This window comes from Phyllopteryx taeniolatus, chromosome 5 (genome assembly GCF_024500385.1).
Source record: "Phyllopteryx taeniolatus isolate TA_2022b chromosome 5, UOR_Ptae_1.2, whole genome shotgun sequence".
Classification (NCBI taxonomy): Eukaryota; Metazoa; Chordata; class Actinopteri; order Syngnathiformes; family Syngnathidae; genus Phyllopteryx; species Phyllopteryx taeniolatus.
Genome location: NC_084506.1, coordinates 12,031,238 through 12,052,046, shown reverse-complemented (window position 1 = coordinate 12,052,046; position 20,809 = coordinate 12,031,238). Strand labels below are relative to the sequence as shown.

At 44.6% G+C, this 20,809-nt stretch overlaps 1 protein-coding gene across 1 annotated transcript in view; it reads left to right on the top strand.

Moving 5' to 3' along the window:
- Positions 1-1,123: 1,123 nt before the first annotated feature.
- The window catches only part of slc7a5 (solute carrier family 7 member 5), a 31,165-nt gene continuing 11,479 nt past the window's right edge, over positions 1,124-20,809 (top strand). The window contains exons 1-8 of the mRNA XM_061773003.1: positions 1,124-1,955; positions 3,586-3,711; positions 13,206-13,311; positions 13,550-13,594; positions 13,693-13,816; positions 15,455-15,558; positions 15,681-15,777; positions 17,063-17,212. Of these exons, the coding sequence (XP_061628987.1) occupies positions 1,433-1,955; positions 3,586-3,711; positions 13,206-13,311; positions 13,550-13,594; positions 13,693-13,816; positions 15,455-15,558; positions 15,681-15,777; positions 17,063-17,212 (1,275 nt within the window). The 5' untranslated portion in view covers positions 1,124-1,432. The remainder of the gene's footprint in view (positions 1,956-3,585; positions 3,712-13,205; positions 13,312-13,549; positions 13,595-13,692; positions 13,817-15,454; positions 15,559-15,680; positions 15,778-17,062; positions 17,213-20,809) is intronic.

Below are 20,809 nucleotides of genomic sequence, written 5' to 3'. Positions count from 1 at the left end.
CTGCATCCCTAATTTTTCTCCAAAGACCAGTATTGACATCGCGCTGTCTTAAAAAGAAAACATGAGATGTTAATGTTTCATTTTATTCCTTTAAAGCTTTCCCTGTTTACACAACTGCACTCGTAGCATCCCTAATTTTTCTCCAGACCAATATTGACATTGCGCTGTCTTAAAAAGAAAATATGAGATGTTAATGTTTCATTTTACGTCTTTAAAGCTTTCCCTGTTTACACAAAAAATTTGGTTATTTAGCATTTTCTTCCCTTTACTGCAGTGATTCCCAACCAGGTGTATATCAAAACCTTTTTTTAACCAGAAAATAACATTTATTGAGACAGAGGTCTCTTTTTGAAGGCTGATCTAGTAAAAGAAGAGGGAGCACAAGTCATATCATTTAATCATGTACTTCAGTTAATTGGTTTTATTAAAGTTAATTGTCAAATCCAAATAAATGGAAAAAAAACCCCAATAACAATACAATGTAAACATAAGAGCAAACATAACGTAAAAGTACATAAACATACATTAACTGTTGATACACTACCATCCACCCAGAATGAAGAGCAGCAAATACAAAGGTGTGCCATGTGCAATTATCCAATTTCACTTACTGGTAATAAGTCCAAAAATAGTTTTTTTTACTGCAAATAATGTAACTTTGTTCAGTTATCTGCACTAGCAATGTATTGTGACAGCCAGAAAGATATAATGACCTTCTACTAGATGACCGAAGGTACATAATTAGCTTGTGCATTCACTTTTTGTGAGTTTTGTTTCATTGCAGTGGCAGTTCTGGGGGGACACTGTGCCTGACCCCTCCTCCATACAGTTATTATGGAGTACTGTAAGACAGCAACATCAGCAGTTCATCTGCACTAACTACACACTTGGCACATGACAGGGGGAATCGAAGTTTTGTTTGCCCCCAATCCAATCATTGACATGCGGGATGAAATATTTCTAAAAAAGGGGTATTACCAGTGTACTTGTACTCAATATTTTGTGTGTGCGCGCGTGCACGCAAAACTGTGCCCTTCTGACCCCCCATTATGACATATATTTTATGTAATTATGCCTTGGCCCTTGGATTGATACGGCAGTCAACGTGAACTAACACGTCGTGGGTGCCTTGCTGTAGTGCCACTTTACGCCTCTGGGGGGAGGGGCGAAAAATTGGCAAACGTGATCGGGGCAATATAAGGGACAAGTTGAGCTAACGTGGGCTGGCCTCGGGAGGAAGGACGTAGTTGCAATTCGGACGTGCTCTCAGGACACCGACTGACACAACGTCGTAGAAAACACGCTGCTCTCAGTCCCTCCTACCCACACTCAGAGGAAGCCTCGTGGTTGAGTCCCCGGTATCAGGCAGAGGAAAACAAGCGTGTAGCCTCAGTTGTGTGAAGTGAGCAGAAAGGAGAACCGAAACGAAAGCATGTCGGGGGTAAAAAAGAGAAACTCGAATTCCTCGTTCAGCAAGGATGAGGACCCGCAAGTGACGGAGAAGATGCTGGGGAGCGACGCGGCGGGACAGCAAGGCGAGGGAACCGTCGTCCTCCAGCAAAACATCACCCTGGTTAACGGCGTGGGCATCATCGTAGGCACCATCATCGGCTCGGGCATCTTCGTGGCGCCGACCGGCGTGGCGAAAGAGTGCGGCTCCGTGGGTTTGTCCCTGGTGGTGTGGGCTATGTGCGGGGTCTTCTCCATGGTGGGCGCGCTGTGTTACGCGGAGCTGGGCACCACGATCACCAAGTCCGGAGGGGACTATGCCTACATCCTTGAGGTGTACGGCTCTCTTCCGGCTTTCCTCAAACTCTGGATCGAGCTGCTCATCATCCGGCCGTCATCTCAGTACATCGTTGCCTACGTTTTCGCCACATATCTCCTCAAGCCCATTTTCCCCGTGTGCCCGGTACCGGAGAACGGGGCTAAGCTAGTAGCCTGCCTTTGCATCCGTGAGTATCCGACCTCGGCTGTGTCTTGTCGGGATGATGCAACCTGTCGTCAAGTTCGAATTTGTCCCCTCTTTCCCCTGCCGATTACGCTTCCCTTTTTTTTCTTCCAATCCATCCCGTGGATGAGAGGTTGAGAGCCGGGCGACCTTCATCTAGCAGCTTTGGCAATTTAATTGCAAGAGTGCCCGCAAAGAAGCGATCTAAAAAGCGCATGCTGGTGAAGGAACGAGCCATAGCAGGAAACGAGTCGCACGAAATATTACGTCATTTTACGTGGAGACACAAAATTACAATTTTTCAATATTTCACTTCAGTTCATTTGTTGTATCAATATTTCCAATGTCTTTTTAAAATACAATAATTCTTTATTATAATTGCTCAGATATTACGACGGTGAAGCTTGGTTTGACAAATTCCTTATTTTTTGCGGTGTGTAAATGTATGAAAATATAAACTATTCCCATCCATCCATCCATTTTCTGAGCCGCTTCTCCTCACTTGGGGTCGCGGGCGTGCTGGAGCCTATCCCAGCTGTCATCGGGCAGGAGGCAGGGTACACCCTGAACGCAAGGCACACATAAACAAGCAACCATTCAAACTCACATCTACGGGCAATCTAGAGTTGTCAATCAACATACCATGCATGTTTTTGGGACGTGGGAGGAAACCGGAGCGGAAAACCCACGCAAGCACGGGGAGAACATGCAAACTCCACACAGGCGGGGCCAGGGATTGAACCCGGGTCCTCAGAACTGTGAGGCTGACGCTCTAACCAGTTGTCCACCGTGCCGCTAAACTCGGCAATTACCAGTACTCTTCAAATTCATCACAGACAATACTTTGGTGTAAACACACCAGTCCTGATCTATAATTATAAAATACTCCTATTTTTTAACTATAAATAATAACAATGGTTTAGTTTTTAAAAAAATACAAATTTATTGTACTCAAGAGGAAATTCAACTCACACTCTGTATATGTAGAGTATACTTTTGTTCCACACCACACAGGCTTTCAAGATGCGATTCAGACTGAAAGAGAAGCTGGGATAGCTGGGACAGTGCCTTGCTCAAGGGCACATCGACTGTGGCTGGCAAGCAGACTAGCTTCTCCCCAACAATTAGTTTCCAGTTTTAAATTTTTTCTCATCTGGCTGGCTTAATTCATTGTGTGTGTGTACAGAAGGTGTGTGCATGCCTGCGATACATGTTCACCCCAATATCAAAAGATCAGCCTGTTTAGAAATGCATGCGTCTGTTTGCGTACATGCAAGTTCTAGTCAGGTATATATGCACTGTTTGCTTGGATGAGCCTGCTTACCATTATGCATGCGTGCCATCCACTGTACCGTAGCAAGTAGACTGCCCTTCTCCTGAACACAGAGCCTCATTGTGCCCAGTCTCATCTTTGTGTTGTGGCTCCGACCTGATTTAAGAACTGTGAAGGGAGCTGCTGCTTCGGTTAATCACTTTTCATTAATGGGGTGCAGTGTCTGGTGGTAGATGATGGGTGCCAGCACTGTACATGTGTGGGGAAGAGAACAAAGTGGGAAGGGCTTAGAAGGCTTACATAAAGGTGCTTTTTCTCTCACTCTTTGTGTGCAACTATTTTCTCTTTTGTCTCTTTGTAGTCTTGTTGACCTTTGTGAACTGCTACAGCGTGAAGGCAGCTACGAGAGTTCAGGACTTCTTCGCTGCAGCCAAGCTGCTGGCTCTTGGCCTGATCATCATCATCGGCTTTGTCAAGATTGGCCAAGGTACCACAACATTTACACACAGGTCCACAAATAAAATTTTTGGTAGCATTTTCTAACCATCTCCTTCAAAACTTTTAACCATTATTGGCCTAGTTCTGAACAAGAACCCATCCATCATGGGTGAACTATCCCAGCTGATTTTGGGCAAGAGGCGGGGTACAACGCGAACTGGTCGACAGCCAGTCGCAGGGCACATATTGACAAATAGACAAACAACCATTCACACGCAGACCCTCCTAATTTTCAATTAAAGCAATCATATAAATAAATCACAGCTATCCAATGAAAAACATTTTAGGAAAAGTTAAAGCTATTTAGCACCTGGGTGACATTTCAAGATAAACCTAAAAGACCATAACATTTACAGGTTATTTTATTTTTTACCTTCTCTAAAGATTTGAATGCATATGCTGAACTAGTCAATGTTTCAGCCCAACTGGTTGTCCTTTAACAAAGAGTTGAAAGGCTGAAAGGCTAAACTCATAACAGGTGTGTGAGCCATGCAAATTTCCAAGAACGTCCACCTACAGCATGTATGCCAAACTCAGGCCGGGGGCCAAATTTGGCCCACGTTGTAATTATATTTGGCCCGCAAGACCAGCGCCCGTTAGATCTGGCCCGCCAGTATATAGCACATGCGCCACTAATATTACAAATCCCAGAATGCTTTGCTAGTGTGTTGGCCCATCAGTCTAGACCGGCGAGCGCCCCTTCCCCTTTCTGTTGCAGTCGTTAGCAACTATGCTACCAGTCTCCTCGAGCAAATTTATACTTCTCCTTCCCAAAAATTGCCAAAACGAAAGATGGAAAACGGTTAACTTCAAAGACAGGCGGGAGGCAGATTGTCCGTTCATTAAAGTAAAAGACAGACCTGTTTGTCGTGTGTGGAGCAACGTGGCTGTAACAAAGAATATAACATAATTGAATTAATGTTTTTTTTAATGCCCTTTATCAACTCCTAGGCAGGGATTGTTAATAGTTTGAAGTTTGGATTTTTATTGAAGGACATTCTTATTTTTTTGGGCTGATTTGTTGTTGGCCTTTGAAAAAAGATTTACATCAAAAAGAAAGGTAGTTGGACTTGACTTACAGTATATGGCTTTCTGTGACTCTTCCAGTCTCTCTGTATCACTGTTGCAACCTGCTGATGACAATCTAAGCTCAGTGGCCAATTCCCCTCTGAGAACATCCTGTTTGAGGTCTCACAATGGTGTTCACATTTCTCTTGGCTTGACTCCTGGGGCCTGCCCCCCCTACCCCCTTTCGGTTGTCAGGCCGCGGGGAGATGAAACCCTTTTCTGTCTGGCTGTTTCAGTAAACATCAGAATAATTAAAAAATAAATAGCAGGAGTATTTCAAACTCCCCTGTTGCACTGCAAAACTGTTCCAGCACAAAAGGCATACAGATCCACCATTCTACATGGCCATGCAGCTGAACACGACAGGTTTAAAAAAAAAAAGAGAAAAAAGGAAAAAAAATAAATAAAGTAATTTGGCGAGAGTACTTACACGCGAGGCAGCTTTGGATAATTCAAGTCTTTGAACAGATGTACCGAAGGTCCACCAGGAGTCTGGTTGTTTTGTTTACATTGACAAGTACTATTTTTTTTATTGAGAAGTACTATTTGGTTTATTTAAAAACAAGTAAAAAGCTCATCTAATTCCCCAAATTACTGAATTTTCCAAATAAAGCCCAACATGAAGATTCTTACACATTTACCTACTACAATCATTTGAAATTGGAGCATTGAAAGACTTTTTCTTTTCGTTGTTTCTATTAGTTTTTCTGTTGCCAAAAATCGTCCACAAATTCAGGTTTCATACTTGCAACAGTCAACAGGGCGGCCCTCTTGGGTGGTGCTTATTTTCAAACTTTTGATTTTTCCATCAGCGAAGCCCTGGATATGGTGTGAAACCATGAGAAAACACCTCCTGTGACGTTTCACATCGATCGGACATATTTAAGAGGTGCCCCAAAGCCAATTTGGCGCAGTAGTCTAAAAAAAGATGGAAAGTTTGCTTTTGTTAGATTTTTTGGGAAAATGCACATAAAAGTTGTGTTCAAAAGACTCGTTAGGGGTGTAAAACGTGGAGAGAAAAAATTCCCCCCAAAATCGGTAAAAGTTATGCACAAAAGGCACACCTGGGTCACCGACGCTGAGGGAAGCGACGTCGATGATCCTCGACGACCTGGAGAAGGAACTGTCTTTCTTCCTCGTCCTTCGTGAGGATGGCGCTATAGCTCTGAATTAGAGCCACGCCCCGTTCTGCAAAGTTCTCGTCAAGACAGTCAGGTCAGGCTCCAATGAAATCCGCTTAGGCGGATCTTCCGCGCCGTTTCGGTAAAAGGCAGCCACGATCAGCGTCTTCTCCGCCAACGTGGTCCTCAGGTCGAACAGAGTGAGCGACACCAGCTCCTCTGAGATGTACGAGAGATGCCGCCCAAACGCCCTCGATGCCTCCCTTGCGATTTCCTTGTCCTTGTAGGACACGAGTGAGCGGTAGAAGGCCAGGTCCTGGGCCAGAGCACGGGTTGCCAGCGGGGCTTCGTACCACGCCGGTACGTACAGCGTCACAGTGAAGAGGACGAAGCGGGCCAAGTTCTTCTCCACTGCCTTGGTGAGCTTGAACTGTACGCGGAATAAGATGATCTTCAATGCGTATATCAGTTTGCCCATCCAGCGAGCGCAGTGGTAGGCTCCAGGCTTGGACATACTGATTCCTCGAGGGGGAACGCCGCCCAGAGCGACGATCGTCAAGTTGAGGAGTTCCCGATAGTCATCGCGGGCTATCTTGGAGCTTCTCCTTGCAGAACATGATGACTTCGTCACTGGTGGGCGGGATCGACTCAATCGGCTCGAACACCATCTGGTCGATGGACTCCCATCCGGCCTTGAAGCGTTTGAAGAGTTGGATGTCGGGCCCAGACGACGGTGCAAAATAGGCGCTGAATGATTTGTCGGCCACGATCTCAAGAATGTGGTGCTGGCAGGCCAGATGCAGGAGATTCTGCTCGAGTCGCTGCTGGATGTAGGTACAGGCTCCGCCGCGTGCGGCAGTGTTGGAGGCGGTAGTGTCGAAAGACATCCCCACAACGCGTTCGGCGATGCCCAAATCCTCCAGGCAGCTGATAACCGCGGTGGCAACATCGTCACCCTTCCCGCTGGGCAAACGTGAGACGCCGAGGAGCTTGTTAACGCCATCCCCGGAAATGAGGATGGGAAGGCGCTCGGCTGCTGTTGTGTCGGTGATATCGGCGATGATCTTTCCGTCCCAGTGGACAACGAGGGTTACGCCCGGAACGTATGCCTCCCGGATCTCCTTCGTCACATCCTCCCTGACGCGCCTCCGGTGTCGTTGAATCAATTGCCGGTTGACTGCAAGGTTCGAGGGGATTGGGCTGTACGCCTCAGCAGCAGCGTGGAGGATGTGGACAGCACTCCGGTCAGCTGTCCTTGTTCGATCGAGCGCAGCTGCAATCTCGAGCTCTGCTGCGCTTTGGGGGGGAGGGAGCAAAAGAGGGCCCGGCACCATCATCATTGCCATAGTCTTCATCAGCTGTTTCCGTGGCACTGCTCGAGGAAGAACTCGCCAGTTCGACTGTGCCCTCTTCCGGGGCGGTGGTGCACTTCCTGGATCGTTTCATACGACGCCTTTCAAGCGCCGTCCTTGTCGCGCTGCATGGCGAGGAACCTCCGATCTTCCATGTTGAGAGTCAACTCGACGTCCTTCATGGCAACGTTGAAGAGGTCGAGGCGGGTCATGATTTCTTCACGCTTTTTTGTCTCCGTTGGGGAATTGCGGCTCTTGTGTTTCCCCAGCGCACGCCACAGATGATCATACTCATTTGTCACCTTTTTAACTGCGTGGTGTTTTTCCTTTGTGGAGAGCTTGGCCTTCTCCCAGAACAAGAACACCTCCACCACCAGGTTCGCCGCCTCTTTAACCGTCTTCTTTTCTTGATTGTGGAAGTGGAAGAGCCGACTCAGCACTTCCTTCAAGGAGGACAGCTGCTTCCCCATCATCGGTTGGGGGTTCGGCTGGCCGATGAGCCAGACCTCCGTCGCCTTCCTCGTTGCTTTCGCGGTCGCCATGCTTGTCACTCGAATACTTGCCACGACACAAATAACACCTGAAACTAGGGAGAACAAAATAAGTGAATAATAAAATATGGTAACTGAAATACAATTGACCACACAACATGTTTTTTCTCAACGTTTTACACCCTAACGAGTCTTTTGAACCCAACTTTCAAGTGCATTTTTTTCAAAAATTTCCTAACAAATGTACGCTTGGTAATTTTTATACTATTGCGGCAAATTGGCTTTGGATCACCTCTTAAATATGTCCGATCGATCTGAAACTTCACAGGAAGTGTTTTCTCATGGTTTCACACCATATCCAGGCCTTTGCTCATTGAAATACAAATAAGGACCACCCTACAACAGGCCCATTACATTTTAAACTTGTTTAGCAAGTCTCCCCTTGTGTAAGTGAGTCGCGTAATGTCTCCAAAGACGAACGAAAAACACAAAAACGATACTAGAGAGCGCGCAACAGGGGCATCCACACAGGTAGGCGCCATCTTTTGGTCACGACCCACAGCTTGTGACCATAGGTGAGGGTAGTAACGTAGATCTACCCCCTTTCAGCTTAGCTCCTTCTTTACCACAACGGACCTATACAAAGTCCGCATCACTGCAGACGCTGCACCGATCCGCCTGTCGATTTCCCGTTCCATTCTTCCCTCACTCATCACCAAGACCCCAAGAAGCTTGAACTCCTTCACTTGGGGCAGGATTTCATCCCCGACCTGGAGAGGGCACCCCACCCTTTTCCCACTGAGGACCATGGTCTCAGATTTGGAGGTGCTGATTTTCATCCCAGCCGCTTCACACTCAGCTGTGAACCGCTCCAGTGAGAGTTGAAGATCATGGCTTGATGAAGCTAACAGAACCACATTATCTGCAAAAAGTAGAGATGCAATACTGAGGCCACCGAACCGGACCCCCTCTACGCCTCGGCTGCGCCTAGCAATTCTGTCCATAAAAGTAATGAACAGAATCGGTGACAAAGGGCAGCCTTGGCGGAGTCCAGCCCTCACCGGAAATGAGTCTGACTTACTGCCAGAAATGCAGACCAAACTCTGAGACTGGTCGTACAGGGACCAAACAACCCGTATCAGGGTGTTCGGTACCCAATACTCCCGAAGCACCCCCAGAGGTGCAGAGGTGTGTCAACCAGGACAGCCCCACAACATCCAGAGGCTTTCGGAACTCCGGGCGAATCTCATCTACACCCGGGGCCTTGCCACCGAGGAGCTTTTTAACCACCTCGGTGAGCTCAACCCCAGAGATGGGAGAGCTTGAACATGGTGTTCCCTATGGACAATCTGTGATGAGCACAGAAGTCAAGTAACAGAACACCGCTCAGTTTCTCATCGGAGGGGCCGTTCCTCCCAGCCACACCCTTCCAGGTCTCATTGTCATTGCCCACGTGAGCATTGAAGTCGCCCAGCAGAACGATGGAGTCCCCAGCGGGAGCGCTCTCCAGCACCCCCTCCAAGGACTCCAAAAAGGGTGGGTACTCTGAACTGCTGTTGGGTGCATAGGTACAAACAACAGTCGGGACCCGTCCCCCCCACGTGAAGGTGGAGGGAAGCTACTCTCTCATCCACTGGGGTGAACCCCAACGTACAGGCACCGAGCCGCGGGGGAAATAAATATGCCCAAACCTGCTCGGTGCCTCTCACCCTAGGCCCTAGACCCTAGTGAAAATGGATGTATGGATGATTGAGTGAGGATGTGCAGTACCTTTAGTGGTACATTTTCACACATAACAAATATGCATTGCATCCAGAAAGTATTCAGAGTTTTCCATTTTCCGTACCGCTTATTCTCACTAAGGTCGGGGGGCATGCTGGAGCATATCCCAGCCAACTTGGGCGAGTGGTAGGGTACACCCTGAACTGGTCGCCAGTCAATCGCAGAGCACCTATAGACAAACAACCATTTGCTGACACCTACCAACCCGGAGTACCCGGAGAAAATTCATGCGGGCACGGGGAGAACATGCAAACGCCACAGAGGTTAGGCTGGATTTGAACCTGGGCTTCAGAACAGTGAGGAACAGTCGTCCACTGTTCCGCCCCTCAAATTTTTTTAAAATAAAAAACTTAAGAAATCACATGTAGTTATGTATTCATAGCATTTGCCATGAAACTAAACAATGGACCAAGATAAATCACATTTCCCCATCATTATTGTATGTGTTGACAATACATGAATTAACAATACTACACAATGTATAGTATATGTATAGGAATGTATAGTATACATACAGTAAATATACTGTATGCATGCACATCCATATGATAAAATTCTCAATTATCATATTGTAAAACTAATTGGAAGGCTTAATAAAGGTCTTATATTCACAGGCCATTTCATAAGGTACACTGTATGCAGCGGTTTGAAACCTTTTTTTTTTTTTTTTCAATCAGAAGGCCTTACTAAATCTCGGAAAAATAGACCAAATACATTTATTATTATGTATTACAATTTTATTGATTTTTAGAATTGCATGGTGGAACGGATGAATTGCTCTTGCAGACCACTTATGGGCCACAGGTCTTAGGTCTCCAATCTTTGATTTAGGTGTACCTTTTGAAGTGTCCATTGCATGTATCTATTTTCTATTCCGCTTATCCTCACAACTAAATAACCCTAAAACACTCCACATCAATCCATCTATTTTCTATAGCGCCTGACCTCATTGTGTTGAGCCTTTCCCAGCTGACTTTAGGCGTGAAGCGGGCTGCACCCTGGAATGGTGCTGTTGCTAAAGTCAGAACTTCAGAGCTGCTTTGACTGCACAGACTGGTGTCTTTGAAAATTCAACTAGCAGCCTGGATGAATATTGTTACATCCTATATCAGTTTCTGTGAAGATGTGTGTGTACCAACAAAATCATTTCGCACATTCAACAACAAGCCGTGGTTCACTGCTAAACTTAAAGCAGCTTCGCCAAGCTAAGGAGGATGCATATCAGAGCGGGGACAGGCCCCTGTATAATCGAGCTAGAAACCAGCTGACTAAATAAATTAACATTGCAAAGAGGAACTATGCAGCAAAGTTGGAAAAACAGTTTAGCGCTAACGACTCTAAATCAGTTTGGCATGCATTCCAATCGCTGTCTAATTACAAGCGACGATGCCCCCCAAGCTGAGAACAATAGCACACTAGCCAACGACTTGAATACCTTCTACTGCAGATTTGAAAAGGACAGTTTCACACCCCACACCCACCCGGCCGCACCCGCGACCACAATCACACCTCTGACTTCAACGTTAACCATCCATGAACAGGATGTGAGACGCATCTTCAAACAACAAAAGATTAACAAAGCGGCAGGCCCAGACCATGTGTCCCCGTCCTGCCTCAAAGTCTGCACGGACCAGCTCTTCACTCAGATCTTCAATAGATCTCTGGAACTGTGTGAAGTACCATCCTGTTTCAAACGCTCCACCATCATTCCAGTCTCCAAGAAACCTGCAATCTCGGGTCTAAATGACTACAGGCCTGTCGCTTTGACATCTGTGGTCATGAAGTCCTTTGTACGTCTCGTGCTGTACCACCACAAGAGTGTCACAGGTCGCCTGCTGGACCCCCTGCAGTTTGCCTACCAAGCGAACAGGTCTGCGGATGATGCAGTCAACATGGGACTGCACTTCATCCTAGAACACCTCGACAGTGCAGGCACCTACGCGAGGATCCTGTTCGTGGACTTCAGCTCAGCGTTCAACACCATCATCCCTGAACTCCTTTCATCCAAGCTTCTCCAGCTCAGCGTCTCACCTGCCATCTGCCAGTAGATTTACAGCTTTTTAACTTCTTAAACACCTTACCTACAATTTCATTACAACATGCTGGCAAATTTTTGACTTGAGTTTGTTGTCACATTTCTGTGGGGCCAATTATGTATTACTCGTGCACTCACTGTAGTTGTCTCGCCATGCTGCACTATTTGCATATACTGGCCACTCATCCCAGAGTAGCATCTGCTCCATTTGCACACTGATTGAGGAGTATCTGCAACATTTGCACAACCAACATTGTCCCGGACTATCGTACTACTCGTCACTTTAAACCGCATACACTCCTTGAAGTCTCTGCGCCCTTTGCACAATGGTCATTGCACCGGACTATTGCAATATTAGTCATTCGAACTGCTCTAAGTGCTAGAGGACTCTGCATCTTTTTGCACAATTGTCAATTTTTTTTTTTACCGGCATTACCCGATAACTAGCAACCCTTTACTGTTCAGTGACTTTTTTTTTTTGGTCAATGTCTTTCTGTCTCCAAAGTGTTCTGTAAATTGACTGTCTGTTGTCGTACTAGAGCGGCTCCAACTACCAGAGACAAATTCCTTGTGTGTTTTTGGACATACTTGGCAAATAAAGATGATTCTGATTCTGATATTAATAGACTAGATTAATAGAAAGGAGCTTGGAGTCATAAATCCATATTTAAAGCATCACAAGTGAGGTGGGTCACAATTTCTTTCTTCTTCTTATTAGGTTCCAGTGGGTGTGCTGTCGTAATGTATGGCAATTTGGTCATCAGGGGTTTCTCACACATAGTGTGTAGGTTTAAGGCTAGCCCTTCTAATAGCAACTTGCCCGGGGGCTGTTGAGTTAGTAACCGACACTGTGTCTGAGAATGTGTGTGCATGTTGCGGGGATCAGCTTCATCAGGAATGTGGCTCGGATACCCTGAAACCATCAGAAATCTGGAGGTCCACAGGAGGGGCTGTGACCATAATGTTCTTCATTTTCAAGACAAAACTGAAGTTCTTTACTAACTTTCCCTCCTCAGAATTGTTGAGCTGCCTTTGAGCAAGACGGTGCGTTGTCACTCACTTTCTGGAGTTTGATTCCTGCACTGTGTCCCTGCCTAAGTTTGATCCATTCTCTGGGTCACTAATTAATCTGTTAACTTGAACCACCTCTAAATGTCGTAATCCTTAAATCATCCACATTTTGGGACTTTTGGGGGAAAATGCAGACCTCAGCACGGCGCTCTCGAGTGCTCTCTATGTATTTGGATTTGTAACTATAGTACGTATCTCTGTTTTTCAATTTCCAAAATTCAATGTGCAGTGTGCAGTGACTAAATATTCAAATTCTATATCACTATACAGTTTATCTATGTTGTCTGTGTTTGCTTTTATTTTGCTTTGTTTTACTCTGCTGCCTTCTGCCAGGTCGATATTGCAATTGAGAATCTGTTGTCATTTACCTTACTTGGTTAAGTAAAGGTTAAATAACTTAAAGGTTAAATAAATACATAAATGAGTGGTGTGTTTGTTGCTATAGTGCTCGATTTAAACCAACTACAAGACATTCCTTGTGCTCCTTAGCATCCTTTGTGAATAAATATGATTCTGATCTGTAGTCGTGACCTATTATTGTTTCTTTTGTTCATCCTTACTAGGTGGGACCGATGCACTTCTCCCTGAAAATTCCTTCGAGGGCTCCCAGTATGAGTTTGGGAACATCGGCCTGGCGCTGTACAGTGGCCTGTTTGCCTACGGTGGCTGGTAAGTTTGATCAAATTGTGAGCCACTGCACTGCATCGATACCTTGTTTATCACATCGTAGCATGTTACCATTCTATCATTTCTAAATAATAACACAAAATGCACATACACACACATACATCCCTACACTCACACTGAGGAATGAATGACAAATATGGATGATCAACCCAGCTTCTTTTCTAATTACCTTCACACTTAAAAGTATTGTGACTAAGCTTTCACCCTCTCCTGTATCCAGGAATTACTTGAATTTTGTTACTGAGGAGATGATCGAGCCTAACAAGTAAGTCACTAATGGTTTGTTACACTGTCATGTAAGCTATCTCGTGAATCAAAAGTTAGGTATTTTATATTCATTCTCATTGTTTCTCTCAACTTCAGAAACCTGCCACGAGCCATCATCATCTCTATGCCAATCGTGACAGCAGTGTACGTTCTCACTAACCTGGCGTACTTTACCACCCTCTCAACCGACCAGATGCTCAACTCGGAGGCTGTGGCTGTGGTAATGGCTTCTAGCAGTTGCTTTGAAAAAAAAATAAAACCTCTACAGTAACTGTTGTGTTAAGAAACAGAGGTGTCGCTATTCACACAAAAGACACAACAACTAGGTTTTGTCTCCTGTATAAAGAGCAACACCTCTTTAAAAATGTGTACCAAGAGCATCCAAAAATAATCACCATGTTAGTGCAGCATACATCCAGCACTGGACATTTTTTCATGCATGGGTGACATTTTCCCACTGAGTTTAACCCGTCACAGTATTGAACACAGTTAGGGCTGCAGCTATCAAATATTTTAGTATTCTTGTATCCTACTAAACATTTTAGCAAATAATCGAGTGTTCGGATAAATTATATCTTAAAAAAATAAGTTAAAGCACTTAAAAATGAACGACAAATTTTTTCTTTTTTAATCAGTTTTGTTTGTTAAATTCACAATGAGCAGCAAACTATTTTGTTGTCTTGAAATATTTTCAGTGAGGCATGAAAACAAATACACTTCAGTTTAAACTTAGTATTTTTTTCTTCTTAGCATTTGTAGTATTTCTAGAAATTATAAAAAAACACAAGGCATAAGGAGCCTGTTGTGCAACTTCACTTGAGCAGCGACTGTAGCATTTTGGGATGTGACATAATAATACAGTAGGTTTGTGGTTTGTGCATTTATTCGCTGAGACCATCCATCCATCCATCCATTTTCTGAGCCGCTTCTCCTCACTAGGGTCGCGGGCGTGCTGGAGCCTATCCCAGCTGTCATCGGACAGGAGGCGGGGTACACCCTGAACTGGTTGCCAGCCAATCGCAGGGCACATCGATACAAACAACCATTCGCACTCACAGTCATGCCTACGGGCAATTTAGAGTCTCCAATTAATGCATGTTTTTGGGATGTGGGAGGAAACCGGAGTGCCCGGAGAAAACCCACGCAGGCACGGGGAGAACATGCAAACTCCACACAGGCGGGGCCGGGGATTGAACCCGGGTCCTCAGAACTGTGAGGCTGACGCTCTAACCAGTCGTCCACCGTGCCGCCTCGCTGAGACCAGTCTAACTAAAATGAAGATGAAAATGATGACACCTAAATGCATTTTTCACATACTTTGCCACTTTTTTTCACCTACAGTACTTCAACTCAAAATACTTCAAAATACGCACAGTACTTCAACTGTAGCCACTTACACATATGACGGACACTGGCCATAATATACAACTACACTGTGCGTGACTATAACATAACATGACGTAACGTATTCAGGGTGCTTGTTAAGCACTGTGAAATGTGTCTCAGCTTGACTATGAACTTTTTCATGCCATTAACAGGCAGCTACAGCATATACCAATAGTATTGTAATGCCCTCAGAAGTGGTCAAGGAGGAAGGGAGTCGCCAATGCATTTTCAGTCGCTTTATTGAACTTGCGGCAACACAAGAACATCAAAAACCTGCGTGCTGCTAGCGGCCACAACTCATGCCAACAGCGTCTTATCCCCTACTGACTTTTCTTTATGCTTACAACACACTACCAACCAATGAAATCAAGGTTAATTAATTGTGGCAATATTGATTCAGTTGCAACCAGTTTGTGGTCTGAAAAACTATGGGAATTTGAGAGACATGACCCACTGTCTTAATGTCCTGTAGGATTTTGGCAATAGGCACCTGGGTGTGATGGCTTGGATCATCCCAGTGTTTGTGGGGTTGTCCTGCTTTGGCTCTGTCAATGGTTCTCTCTTCACATCATCAAGGTAACACACCTCCACAATACACCTTTTCTTGCAGATGTATGAAATTCAGAGTGACCTTATATTCTATAGTCATGCACTGATTTCATAAATTGTTGGTTAATACTGGCCAATTGACATCGCAGGCTATTCTTTGTGGGTTCCCGAGAAGGTCACCTGCCCTGTCTGCTGTCAATGATCCACCCAACCCTGCTAACGCCACTTCCATCGCTAATATTCACTGTGAGTATAGTTTAATTATCTCATTTACTACACAAGCACAATATAATGTGGGACATATAATGCAAAACTGACTTTTTCAACAACCAAGTAAATCTATTTGCTGAAAATGTGTATGGGGCCCAGTTTAAATAATAATCACCCCTGCCCCAAGTTTCTCTGCCCATGACATAACCAGCTAGGCTGGGGGAAGATCTGCTGTTTTCAAGCTGGGACTTGACGATATTGTCTGAAACACTAGGCTCATCTCATTGGAACTCTCCTGGCTCCTCAATACAGGCTAATTTCAACCTGACAAAAAATGGGCGTGTGATTCAATTCTTTGTCCATTTTGTATTGTGCCTCACGAATGTCAGATAAGTATTTATTAGGACGGATGGGAACTGTTTTGAATTGTAAAAAAAATAAAAATAAATGCAGTCTTCTTTAAAATTCTAATAGATATTTTTCATAATCATTTACATAGTCTAAGTTGACAGTTACTTGTATATTTCTATTTTACAAAAGGATGAAGGCTCTTTTGAAAAATATGCATGGGGACATAAAACAATTGTTTTATGATTTTAATTGGATATGGGACGAATACAGAATGACAATAGTATTAATGGTAAGGGTAAGTGAAGAGAACTACCGAGAGAGCTACTTGTGTTTTCTTGACTGTTAACATTCTCTCGCAGAGTATAGACATAAATGCTCTGCTCTGAAACATCCATCCATCCATCCATATTCTGTACCGCTTATTCTCACGAGGGTCGCGGGCATGCTGGAACCTATCCCAGCTATCTTCGGGCGAGAGGCGGGGTACACCCTGAATTGGTCGCCAGCCAATCGCATGGATAAACAAACAACCATTCATACTCAAATTCACACCTATGGGCAATTTAGAGCCATCAATCAACCTACCACGCATGCTTTGGGGATGTGGGAGGAAACCCGGAGAAAACCTACGCAGGCACGGGGAGAACATGTAAGCTCCACACAGGTGGGGCCTGGATTTGAACCCCGGTCCTCAGAACTGTGAGGCAGATGTGCTAACCAGTCGGCCACTGGGCCTGCGCTGAAACACTGAAAGCAAAAAAAAGAAAAGAAAAGAGACCTGTTGTCTGAAAGGAAGAGCGATAAAAAGGGCACATATTTTTGGACACTTTAGGGAGCTACTCCAAACCAGGGTTAGTTGTTGGAGACACCTGAATTACCTTTAGTAATATTTTAAACATGGATCGTTAAATAGTTTTAAAACCACTTGGCTTTTTTTAAATAATGTTTTTTGTTCTTTCCTTCTCGCCAGTGTGTAATGACACTGTTTTACGCCTTCTCCAATGACATCTTCTCCGTCATCAACTTCTTCAGTTTCTTCAACTGGCTCTGCATCGCCATGGCGATTGTTGGGATGATGTGGCTCCGTTACAAGAAGCCTGAGCTAGAAAGACCAATTAAGGTGAGCCCATGTGATTAGCCAATCAGAATACAGAAATGAATGGTATTGGGTCTTGATTTACGAAAGGGTTGCGCATACAAAGGCCAAGCAGATGTAGAAGCTGATCTACAAACCGGGCTCACTCAGGACTGTGTCTGCCAAACGGGCAACATTGCTCCGTGGTTCATTTTGCGCGTTCTGGGATGTTTATATGCAAATATATTAATTTAGCACGTGTAATGTGATTTATCAAATCTCAGCCCAATGGAAATGACTGATTTTGTGCCTTTTAAATACCGTGTCTAAAAGTCGGGTACAAACCAGCATGCACGGCAGTGGCAGAGTAACGCTGGCAAAACGAGAGGTGGAGAGGAGAAAATTTTTTAAATGCCATAAACAAAAATTTTCACGACATGTCGTCTATTCAGATATGTAATTTGGAGCTTAATGGAGCCAGTCACAAGAAGTTATGCCATATCACCTGTGACTAAACGGCCCCTCATTTCAGCGCACGGTGACAATTGGTGCTGTTAAAACCACTGACACTGAGCAATGTTGCCAAACGCAATGAAGTTAACGCCACAGAAAAACTGCAGTTAGAGAATCTTAGCTGCACACAAAGCGATTGAGCACCACGCATCTACCAATGCACTGCAATTGAAAAACTGTGACCCTGTATCGGGGTTTGAGGCTCCACATACAGTAGTGTATTATTTTGTTTATTGAACCACCAAAACATGGTACGATTGATTATCAAGGAAGAAGCAGATTACCACAAAGAGAGGAAACGGCCCATGATAAATAAGTGTGTAGATATTTTGAGAGGCTTTTGTAAATGATTGATTGCCTGTTTCAATGACTGCATCCATGCATTTTGAAGACAGTCTCTCTCTCTCTCTCTCTCTCTCTCGCTCTATCTTGCCACAGTTACATGTGAAATAATAAATATAGTAGGGCTGCAACTATCCATCCATGCTAGCATATCAGCAAAAATGTTGATCATTGTTTTCCAAAGTAAAAGCAGATGTTTGCAAAAGATGATTCAACACAAAGATAATCAGTCTGCTTTCAAGGAGGATGGAGAATGTTTACTGTTGAAAGGCAGAAATTCAGAGGATTTGGGCAATTTTGGGTTAAGCGTGTCTAATATGTGAAAAATGCAATATATATATACTGTATATACTGTATCAGTGCAGCTTAGCGGCCATGTGGCAGCCGGCTGTCTTGCCTTAGCTTAAAACCTGCAAACCTTTTTTGTGTGCGTGAAAACATTTTTGATTTGCTGTTACATCTTCGACGTTGTGACACTTCACCAGCAATTAAAATTTGGAATCGCAGCAAAACCAGTGGGCGGTGGTTTAAGAAAAAACAGGTATCGAACCCCGCACACTGCGTGACAGTTCAGTTGGTTTCGGTCATGTCCCTTCGGTGTGCAGTCGGTCTTGTCGTAAACACACAATTTAGTGCCCACTATTTGGGATCTTAGGAAATCAGGCCCATTTTCTGCTGCTTTTTTGTTAGTAATATACATCTTTAAGGGTGTGGATTTGCTCAATCTAGAATATAAATCTCTTTCCCATCAAATATAATTATGGGTGTCAAGTCATTTTTACCATAATGAGACAAGAGAAGTTTGAAGAGAATTATTGACACACTTGAACAGACCTACTCAGTCGAATACGACCTGACACTTCAAAGTTGAACTTTGTCCCTATTTTGGCAGTCATTGATATTTCTTCTTTGTCTCACGCCACCAACGAAGATGCATTCATTAGCTGAGATGAATGAATGAACACTAATGTGAGATTAAAGGACAGAAGAGAAGTTGAATGCTTGTCAGCTGCTGGTATGATGGCTGGTCCACTTGCTGCAGTACTCTCCAAACACATAGGACCATTGTGCCATCGCTGCACTTTGTTTGCAGGCGAGCATGTGAAAGCTCACATGCAACGTAGTACAGTATAGTTTTTTTTGCTGCTTAAATCTGTAACAGTCTGGTAGAAGATGTGAGACGGGACTCAACACTGACAATGTTCCGATTCAGGCTGAAAATAGTTCTATGTAGCTGCACATATGATTACCTCAAAGTATTTTATCTTCACTCCTTGCATTTTTTTCATGTTGTAATTTTATGTAGCTGTAAAGCACTTTGAAATGCCTTGTGTAGCAGCAATGAAGATCTATGAGGGTGGATGGCACTATACAAATAGCAACCCTGGGAGGCAAGGCTTGTACCCTCAAACGAGACAGGCATAAACTGTGTGAATATAGTGGGACTGGAGACTGTGGTCTCCTTTACAGTCCCTCTCCCTCCCTGTCTCCTTTATTTGCCTGTCACATTCCTGTTGCTCATCAGTTACATTTGTGTTGCTTAGTGAGCCACTTAGAGCAATTGATCAAGGACTCTCCCAGTTCACTTGCGATTGATGCAGTTTTTGGATATTCACTACACAGCTAAGAGAATGGTATAACACTCGTGTGACTGGTCAAGATGATGTCTGTTCAGTCATGAAAAGATGACACCCAGCACCCTAGTCTCCGGCGACCGCCGCTCTCCCCGCTGGGATAGACAACCACAGAGTGGCGAGACTGAACTTCGCATACAGACACTAAGTGAATCACAAGCCGGGATCATCAAAAGCAAGACACAGACATCTGCTGTTGCACGCCGACGCTAAGTGAATTACCAGCACCCGGAGCATGGAAGCGGAAACAAAAGATACCTAGTTCAGAATCAGAATCATCTTTATTTGCCAAGTATGTCCAAAACACACAAGGAATTTGTCTCCGTTGGAGTTGGAGTAGTTGGAGCCGCTCTAGTACAACAGACAGTCAATTTACAGAACACTTTGGAGACATAAAGACATTGACAAAAAACAATTGTGCAAAAAGATGCAGAGTCCTCTAGCACTTAGAGCAGTTCGAATGACTAATATTGCAATAGTCCGGTGCAATGACCATTGTGCAAAGGGCGCTGAGACTTCAAGGATTGCATGTGGTTTAAAGTGACAAGTAGTGCGATAATCTGGGACAATGTTGGTTGTGCAAATGTTACAGATACTCCTCAATCAGTGTGCAAATGGAGCAGATGCTACTCTGGCATGAGTGGCCAGTATATGCAAATAGTGCAGCATGGCGAGACAACTACACTGAGTGCACGAGTAATGCATAATTGGCCCCACAGAAATGTGACAACGAACTCAAGTAAAAAAATTGCCAGCTTGTTGTAATGGAATTATAGGGTAGGTGTTTAAGAAGTTGATCGCAAGAGGGAAGAAGCTGTTGGAATGTCTACTAGTTCTAGTTTGCATTGATCGGTAGCGCCTACCTGAGTGAAGGAGCTGGAAGAGCTGGTGACTGGGGTGCGGAGGGTCCGAGAGGATTTTGCACGCCCTTGTCTTAGTTCTGGCAGCGTGCAAGTCCTCAATGGTGGGTAGGGGGGTACCGACAATCCTTTCAGCAATTTTGATTGTCCGTTGCAGTCGGAGTTTGTCCTTTTTTGTAGCAGCACCAAACCAGACTGTGATGGAAGAACACAGGACTGATTCGATGACCGCTGTGTAGAACTGTCTCAGCAGCTCCGGTGGCAGGCCGTGGTTTCTCAGAAGCCGCAGGAAG